At 44.8% G+C, this 10,000-nt stretch overlaps 1 protein-coding gene across 1 annotated transcript in view; it reads left to right on the top strand.

The window, feature by feature from the left end:
• Positions 1–10,000, top strand: part of LOC111971396 (ceramide kinase-like protein) — a 57,603-nt gene that overhangs the window by 41,585 nt on the left and 6,018 nt on the right. Inside the window, 4 exon segments of the mRNA XM_070446290.1 lie at positions 265–346; positions 452–461; positions 627–730; positions 1,059–1,205. Of these exon segments, the coding sequence (XP_070302391.1) occupies positions 265–346; positions 452–461; positions 627–730; positions 1,059–1,205 (343 nt within the window).

Here is a 10,000-nt window from a genome sequence, read left to right as displayed (position 1 = left end):
CTGACCCTGTTGTTTCACCACCAGGTTACATCCCCAACTCCTGACCTTGTTTGTTTCACCACCAGGTTACATCCTCAACTCCTGACCCTGTTTTGTTTCACCACAGGGTACATCTCAACTCCTGACCTTGTTTGTTTTCACCACAGGGTACATCCTCAACTCCTGACCTGTTTGTTTAACCACACGGTACTCTCAACTCCTGACCCTGTTTGTTTCACCAGCAGGTACATCCTCAACTCCTGACCCTGTTTGTTTCACCAGCAGGGTACATCCTCAACTCCCTGACCCTGTTTGTTACCACAGGGTACATCCTCAACTCCTCTGACCCTGTTTGTTTTCACCACAGGTACATCCTCAACTCCTGACCTTGTTTGTTTCCACTAGCAGAGGGTCATCCTCAACTTCTAGTGACACGCTGCTTAAGCAACTGTATGTGTGAGTTGTGTTCAAGGTCCAGCAGGGTACACTTTTCACTGTAAGTGGGAGGATGTACCCCTTTGCCCCGGTGACACCTACATCCTCATGAGCCCTGTTGTGGTGTTTCACCCGCAAGAGGATTGAGAGTGGGTACAAATATGTACAACACTCCCTCAATCTGCCTCTGACCCCTGTTTCTGTTTCACCAGGAGGGTACAACTCCCACTCCTGACCCTGGGTTCTGTGAAGTTCAATGGTATATCGGGTCGAAAGGAGTTATGACGCGCTGCAGTCAGGAGCCTACAGCACTGTGGTAAACAAATCCTCCGGTCAGAGCTGGACGAACGTATCCTTAGGAACGCCTGTTTTGTCTTCACACAGAGCCAAGAGCAAGGGTACAGGTCATCCTGCAAACCTCTCGCATCTCTGCCTGACCCTTTGTTTGTTTCCATCCATGTCTGTCATACTGCCGACCTACGGCAGGCAAAGATCGGGTAGGTACAACAGGGGATCAGGAAGGTTGAGGACTGTGTACACCTAGTCCCCGGTTCAATGCTAATGACAAGACCAGCTCAACCGAGTACACCTTTCCTTCTGTACGCTGAGGCGAACTACCGTGTTATGTCTCTCAATCCCAGCAGGGTACACCGGTACATCTCCTGCATCGGGCAGCTTGCACGGAGGCATCAGGGTAGACACAACAGGGTCACAGAAGGCAAGTGTGAGAATGAATGTACGCGGCTGGTGAACGCCCAAAACAAGGGATCAGAGGCAACCACGTTGAGGATGTACCTCACTCACTGCTGGTGAAAGATTATCAGACAGTCAGTAGTATATGGAGTTGAGGATGTGTCCCGTAGAGCTGGTGTAGACAAACAAGTAGGCGCTCAGAGGGAGTTCGAGGAATCGTATCCCTCCTGCTGGTGGAACAAAAGCCTGCGTAGGTACCCAGGTCTGGGTTAGTGTTTTCCGAAAGAAGAATGATAGCACCAACACAAGCAAGGCCGTATCAGCTGTCCGTCATTCTGTCCAACCAATCATACAGACAGGTCAGAGTCTACGATGTACTCAGTTTGTTTCTCATAGCCCTACAGGGTACAGCCGGTTCGAAACGTTCACATCATGACCACTGTACTCTTAGTTGGACCATCGAGGAGGCATAGTAGGAGGTTTCACACATCGAGAGATTGCTACGCCTGCATTTTAGGATCACGATCATACGTAGACAAGGTGGGTGATCAGATCGATTACCATTAGATGTAGTTTTAAACATTACCTTGGTTCGCTGTGAAAACAAAAGACAGGGGTTGGGTACGCCAGGAGGTAAGGCTCTTGGGTGGGAGATTCACATATCGAACCCTTACGCACACTCCGGTCCACTGGTGAAATAGTCAACAGGTTAAAAAGCAGGGATTTGTTCCTTCACTGTTACTCCTACTAGAGAGAGTGAGACTGTCTTTAACAGTATTGCAGACTGTCATACAGGTTAACCAGGAATAGTCTACAGTTTAGAGAGGAAGTGTTATATTAGACCACGCGGCATTAGGGGCTATTGAAAATATCACATACGGTACATGAGTAATGGAGATGTTGTATCGTACTGAGTGGGACACAACGTCTCACGGTCTCTCTGCCTGCGTTGGGCCTGAAAAATGCAATATGAACGAGGGTCATACCGGGAACGGTATGCGGAGATGTTCCGACATCGTAGCATAGCGGTACGGGTGAGACAAACTCAAAGGAAGTGGTTACGAGCAGCAATCAAAGATTGGGGAACTGCAAGGAACCAGCCTGAACGAGGACACTGCGGATGGTTAAATAAAAACGAAAAAAAAAAGGTGGTCGGTATTTAGGTGTTTCGTGAGCACAAATCGCTCATCCCATGAGTGGTGAAAAACCAAACAACGGTCGGAGTGGGGACACTTATGTTATTCAAGACAAATCAAATGGTAAAGGTTGAAACCTAACCGTGCGAGTTTTCATTCAAGGAATGTTATTGGGAGGAAAATTCAAAGTATCCTTTGGTGGGAACGTTGACAACAAAACAGGGTTCAGGGACCAGTTGGGGATCGCAAATCCTTTGGGTGGTGACAATACGCCAAAAGCTCAGTGTTGTCAGGCAGCAATAAATACTGGGGAGCACGTATCCCTGCCCGTTTGGGGTTGCAAAACCAAAGAGAAAAGGGTGTGATCGCAGGATCCCTGAATGATATGTGGAGGAGCATTGGTTCCTGAAACCTAACACACTGGTCGGTCGAAATATACACAACAAACAGGAAGTAGCAGGAAAGGAGATTAGGGAGGAAATCCGTAATTCGTCTGCGTACGGTAGAATACCACAACAGCCGGGTCAGTGGACTGATGCTGCGGGAAAATCGGAGTATCCTCGGCCGGAGGCATAAGAAGAACCAAAAAATCCAAAGAGTTCAGGAGATGCAGGGATGTACCACTCAACCGTGGTCGTGATACCACACAAAACGGTGTACAGAACGTTCCTGAGTGGATATAATCGCTGGATGTGGATGAAACCCAACAGTGTGTGCAGGAAGTATGGAGGCAGTTGGATTCTGCCCACACGTTGGCTGCAAGCACAAACGAAGGGGTCAGGATGTTAATGGCGACATGTACTAAGATCAAGAACCGGCGATGGCTGAAAACAAACAGGGTTCCCAATGTGGCGGTTGTTACTGCATTGGTGGTGGATACAACCAGGGTCATCCAAATGAGTATTGGGAGATGTATCCTGGTGGTGAATTAATCCAAACAGGAACTAGAGGTCGGAAGAGTTGTGGAAGGGATGTCGAACACAAATGTTAACTGAAAGTATGGTGAGAAGCAACAGAGGCGCCGAGGGGTTTTCGCGGGGTAGTATGTGTATTGCCCTATTGTAGTGAGGTGAACAACAGGGCGTCACGTGAAGTGTGGGGAATGTATCCTGGTGGTGAAACAACAGGCTCAGAGTTATATGTGGGGGATGCTGTAGTCATGGCGGTGGCAGAAACCAAGCACACGGTTGGATGCAGAGGGAAGTCTGGAGGGATGTAATCCCGGTTTGGTGAACTACTGACAAGGGTCTCGAGACTGAGGGGAGAATGACTAACTACCCTGGGTGGGAACACAAACAGTTGGTCGTATGATTGGGGATTGGTATCTTGGTTGGTGGAAACAAACAAAGTGTCCAGGACCGTTAGGGTATTTTGTTTCCTGATGGTTTGTTACGACTGACATGCGTCTATGAAAACAAGGGTTCTCTAGGAGGTTGGGGGCACTGGTGCTCATGGATTGTCACCGTAGGATGGTCGAAACAAACAAGGTCCGAAGCGGAGTTTGCGCTGGCAGTTGGCTAATCAGTCTCCTGGCAGTGAGGTGTGCATGCTAAGACAGAGGTTCGAGTAGTTGGGGGATGTATCTGGTGGTGGAAACCAACACAGTGGCGTCTAGGGAGTTGGGGTCATGTAGTGCACAAATCCGCTGGCTAGCGTGAAGAACAAAATCGAGGGTACGGTAGGTTGGGGTATAAGTAAGTGTTATTCCGTCGTGTCGGTAGGTAAGAAACAGATAAATCAGCATTCATAGATTAATTATGATGGGTTTATAAAATATGGTCTCATGGATCGTGAACACAATACCACAAGATGCAAACGTTCTCACCAATGTTGATCGCTAAAATACAAGTTGTGATCGCATATAAAGACGATGAAATGATATGACGCATGGACCTCTCTAGAACTCGCTCAATTCATCATCGGTATGTGTGGTGTGTAAATCTAAAAAACCCAGAAGTAGAACTGTCCGACGATCTGACCCCATGAGATTACCAGAGAAGCCTAATTACTCTTTAGAAGCAATCAGCATGGTTATGGTCATCATGACAGTTTGGTAAGCCATTCACAAACATCAATGCTATTTATAAATGTTAGTTGTTGAGAACCAGGGGTTTGTGTGATTCAGTAAGGGTTCTATTCTTTTGACAGGGTGCATACTGGGGCTGTTAAGCCAGTTGCCACACGGCTATGGGTGTAACCTAATATCTACGGGTCCTAGGTGGTGACTGCTCACCGACTAGCGTTCTCAGAGAGTAGGTACTACTTGATAGTGTATAGGCTCGATTTGCTTCAGAGTATGCAGCAACTTCTGTGACTGCTCGAGAAATACGTTGGAAGTATTATATATTTAGCTAACCGCTGCTAGAATTCACACGTGGACTATTAGGAAGTCGAAGTGCCTTCTTCAATAGAACCTGGCGCAAAAAGTCTGGAAGTTGATTAAAGTGCTTTTTTACGGATATTCAGATAACCGTCAATCAGGGGCTCTGCGAACTACGACAGGTTTGCCTTTTTGGTTAGATTTTTAGATCGTTGCTGGTAGCTGCTGTATAACATATCAGACAACAACTCTATGATATAGGAATGCCAGCACTATACGGTTGCCTGATGCTGGGGTGCTTCAGCGGCCTCATGCGCCACAGAACAAAGTCAGGTTAGGGGTGTACCATGTATGAGTAAAAGACGTCTGAGCGGACCGTTCTCAGTAATGAGTCTGCCGTATTGCCGCTTGCCAAGGTGTGAGGTCACCCGTACTTGACGGGCGATGAAAACAATTATAAAAGGGTAGAGTGCTATCTTATGTATCCTCATCGGAACATCCGTCTGTCCTTGCGACAGCGGACATACGATGCAGGACTGTCCTCAGACTACCTCTTTCTGAGACGGATGGGGGTGCGAATCGACATCCTTCTACAGCTCTGACGCAACCATGTGTGGATCTCCACGAAAAGAAGACAACTGAACGCTGGGAGCGCAAGGAGGAGGAGGGCAGGATAGAGCATGGAGTGAATTGTTAACTAAGTATTGTCACAGTTTTCTACAGAAGGACGGATCCACTTATGAGCCACACATCTAAACATAGCGACCTCACAACTAACAGACTCTATGACGCAGCGGGACAGGTGAGAGCAATAGAGAAGGAAGGAGGCTGAGAACAGAACCATCGATCCTCAGTCATTGTCTACTATGACCACTAGGATGGCAATGACATGAATCGAACACGGTGACACTACATAGCAGCATCTACATCACCAACATCACAACACAACACTATCCCACACATCACACAGCACACACAAGTGGTAAGCATCGTAGTGCCATCGTTATAGAGTGACGCCTGAGTGCTGGACTCCATTAGTGAGACAGATCTAACTGAGTTGTACGTGGTACCACGCGACACAAACAGATCTTGTAACAGCGCAATTGTTTTATGCCACGCGTTAGAGAGGGAATGACATGCTAAACAGCTTGATCGCTCCTCATATGCATCATCGATATCAGCCCAAGTCTTGTTTGTTCAGATTGCATAAGGATACGAACGGGAGCTTAAACTATGGAAGGCCATTGAAGATCTTGTGCTGTCGCGCACTCCAACCTATTCTATCATCTATAATAACAAACTAACACATATCAGACCTATGTGGAAGGCTCTTAGTCATTGAGATGTATTGATCACTGAACTCCACGCATTCAGGCTGTATTGATGGTGGAATGTAATCTGATTGTTATATCATCTTCAACGCGCAAGTTTAGTTAGTATCCACCTATCTTCAAGTAACCTGGGTCGGACACTTCACTTTGGCCTCCAGTATCATCCGCGCCAGATTCTTTCGGGCATTGTGCCCACAATGATATGTCATCAAATCTGAGAGGATAAATCATAAGGGACCTAAGCGAGTGGTGCCTCCATGGGAAGGAGGGTCGATTGTTCTCATCACCATTACATATCGCCAATCCTGGCCATCCGCCTCGTGTATGTTGGATCACACAGGCATGAGGAGGCATATAGGAACTCATGCTGCTTATCTGACCAAAATCCTGACTCTGCCAATGCAGTCAGATTAATGTAATGCAGGCAAGAACCCGGATTCTCTCGCTCCGGACTAGGCAGCTTTTTTTCCCTCCTCAAGGGTGTCAGTGTTGGTGATGGCGTGCCCACTGGAGCCTCTTGTCTTCTTGTTTTAGCTTGATTAGCGAGTGGAAACCGGAATTGCGGGGAAACTGGACTGCAAATAAGCCCATCGCGTGGGGACACGACCCCGACACGAGATTGATGTGTTCTGAAGATGCCGTTGTACTGCTCCCGATTATTTGCTTGAATATTGTGGACCGCGCCATCTTAGCTTGCACGATTCTTGCTAGTTCCTGGACCTCTCATGCTTAACGAGCTGTTTTGTCCCACAGGACTAGCTTGCTGGCATAGATGTTTTTTTGTTTCTCACCGAATTTCTGTTTGAAAATCCTAGACACTGTGGTGACGTAGAAAAGCCCAGGATGCCAGACGTTTCTGAGATACCTGGAGACTGAGCGCGCCTGGCAAACCGACGATCATGCCATGCGTCAAAGTCCGCTTAGGTCAGCTCATTTGGCACCCATCTCTAACGATTCAATCGAAGGATAACTGAATTGCCGTTGGGATGCCGGGTCTGCCGCTTTAAAATAATAGCAGCCACGGCCACGTAGAACTCACTGTCCTGGTAGGAGTGAACCATGGTGCGGAATCAAGGTGTTGTACCGTAAGAAACTGCCACTGAGGTGTAATACAGATGAAAGTTTCCTTGGCATAAAGAAGAGCTTCGGATGGAGCAAGTGATTCAATGATATTATCGTGTGTGTACCTCGACCGATCAAGTAGTCAGTCTGTGAGACCATGGGCCATATGTTCATTTTAGGGCACACCGTAGCAAAAATGTTTTGCATGGAATTATGAGCAGTCCTCAATTAATGGACGTACAGAATAGCTACCTTCGTTGTTTTCGGTTTGTGCTAATATTTAACAAGACAATTATGGAATGTTTCTGTTTTTTTACTTCCTGAGATCTTTTGGGGAGGAAATGAAAACAGGATGAATAAGCCTATTTCTGTCGAGATTTCATGTAGCCCATGTTCTAATGTACATAGTCCATGTTCTAGATGTACATGACATGTTCTAATGTACTCCATGTTCTTAACTGTACCATCGTCCAGTGTTCTAATGTACAACTGACATGTTCTAAATGTACATAATCCATGTTCTAAATGTACATTTACATTGTTCTAAGATGCATAGTCCATGTTCTAATGTACAATTACATGTTCTAGATGTACATAGTCATGTTCCTATGTGCATAGTCTATGTTCTAATGTACATAGAACATGTTCTTTAAATGTACATAGATCCAATAGGATTACATGTATATAGTCCATGTTCCTAATGTACAGTAGTCCATGTTCCTAAATGTACAGCTTATCATGTTCAAGAATGTACAATAGGTCCATGTAAATGTACATAGTCCATGTTCTATATGTACATAGTCCCCAATGTTCTTAAGTACATTACATGTTCAAAATGTCATAGGTCCATGTTTTCTAATGCTACATAGTCCATGTTAATGTACATTACATGTTCAAATGTAACATAGTCCCATGTTCTAAAATGTGCATAGTCCATGTTCTAATGTAACATTACATGTTTCTAGCATGTAGAAGTCCATGTTCTAATGTACAGTAGCCATGTTCTAATGTACATAGTCCATGTTCTAATGTATATAGTCATGTTCTTAATGTACTAGTCCATGGTCTAATGTACATTACATGTTCAATGTACATAGTCCATGTTCTAAATGTGCATAGTCCATGTTCTAATGTACATTAACATGTTTAAATGTAACATAGTCATGTATCTACAATGTACATAGTCCATGTTCTAGTGTGTACAATAGTCGCATGTTCTAATGTATATAGTCCATGTTCTATCTATGTACATAGTTCCAGTGGTCTTAATGTACAGTACATGTTCTAATGTACAATAAGCCATGTTCTAAATGTACATTCATGTTCTAATGTACATTACAAGTTCTGACATACATAGTCCAGTTTCTAATGTACATTACATGTTCTAATACATTACATGTTCTAAATGTACAATAGTCCCATTGTACTAACAATGTTTAGCAATGTAAACACTGCCAATGTTTTTATTAGTCCTCATGCACCAAACCCAGAAGGTAAAGGTGTAATATATTGTCCGCTGACAACACATTTTAACTTACACTTGGTCAGGCCTTTTCCTCTTGCATGTTTTAGGGAAAATGAACATTTTTTCTTTCCTGAGCCACCACATTTGAATGGTCCAGCAGTTCTTTCCCCTGTGGGGTTTGGATGGTTACTCAATCAAAAATGTGCCTCCTTAAGTCCATGTTGTAGTGATAAGAAACCATGTCTTAATTTAGGACACAGTCACTCTGTCCTTGGTCCTCAGAATCTTAGGATCTAACTTCTCAGTCTTAGTCAAATGTTTTTGGGTAGCATAGCTCCGCAGCTATCCTCCTGATCTCATCTCCTTCTAAAACTGCCTTTTAAAGAAACCAGCCTGAAAGAAGGAAAGAGAACAGGGTTCGGTTCAGATAGACAGTATATACATTGATAATACAGCTACCATCTATAAATCTAGTAACTTCAATTATGCAATTTTAAGAAAAAGAGAAGACTGCGATTGTTTGCCATTGTAGTGTGTTGCATCCTGTCTGTGGTGTGATATAAGGGGAAAGTAAGTAACTGACCTTTCCAGAAGGGCGAAGATGAATGCAGGGCAGGATCAGGAGTCCCACCAGTAGACTCACCTACAATGAAAACACCTCACTGCGCCTGAGGCTTCTGGCTGAAGTGGCGCCTTCCAAACACAACCTGAGACAAGGAAGATACCAACACTATTAACAGAACTCGTATAATATTATCTATGACCTGACTAAAGCAGTAACCATTTGGGTTTGTTTTTTTTAATGTATCATAGGGCTGTCATTACGCCGGGCGCTGTCGCTATGGATACCAGTGTTTATACAGGTTTTGAAACCTCAACAGAGGTACTTGGAGGTTACAGAGCCTATCCCTGAATCCTTCACTCTACAGGACATGGACTCTGAGTGACCTTCAATTGTGGAAAAGGGACATAGTATGTAAGCCGTAAATGAAAAGTGTATATGTCTCCATTAGAACGGCGTAATTGAATTAACTTTTACCTGAGCGGATAGGGATCTGCTTGTAAAGGATGATGGTTTGAAGGTCCCTCCCGTATGGTGATGTGATGATGCCAGTTACACTCCATCAGCATCAACTCCTACTGAACGTCCCTAAAGAAAGAGAGGAAAGGGAAATCTAACTTGAGTAGACAGATAGAAATAGAATGAACTAGAAAGGGGGCAGGGGACTCAGACCATCTCGTACACACGACTATACACACACCGGTCTTTATTGGAGATGAGACTTTGGCCTGTTATGAGATGTACAAGGGCAATGTGTAACATAAGTGAAGTGTTTACAGGTGAGAGCTGTAAGAAACGGTTAGGCATCCAGCTTCACTTCCATGTGAATGGGTGGCTTCTTTCGCAATGTCCATATCCTCCTAGTCCTACACTCCCAAGAGTCAGGCAAAGGTCATCACCCATGGGCACAGAACTAATGGAGAGAAAGGTTAAATCAGTTTAATATTTTATTTGCCATGTGTAAATGATACATTGGAAATCTAACACATCCAAGCTCCAACATAAAAACGCAAGGAA

Source organism: Salvelinus sp. IW2-2015, linkage group LG2, assembly GCF_002910315.2.
Source record: "Salvelinus sp. IW2-2015 linkage group LG2, ASM291031v2, whole genome shotgun sequence".
Taxonomy (NCBI): Eukaryota; Metazoa; Chordata; class Actinopteri; order Salmoniformes; family Salmonidae; genus Salvelinus; species Salvelinus sp. IW2-2015.
This window is presented reverse-complemented; position numbering and strand designations above follow the sequence as displayed.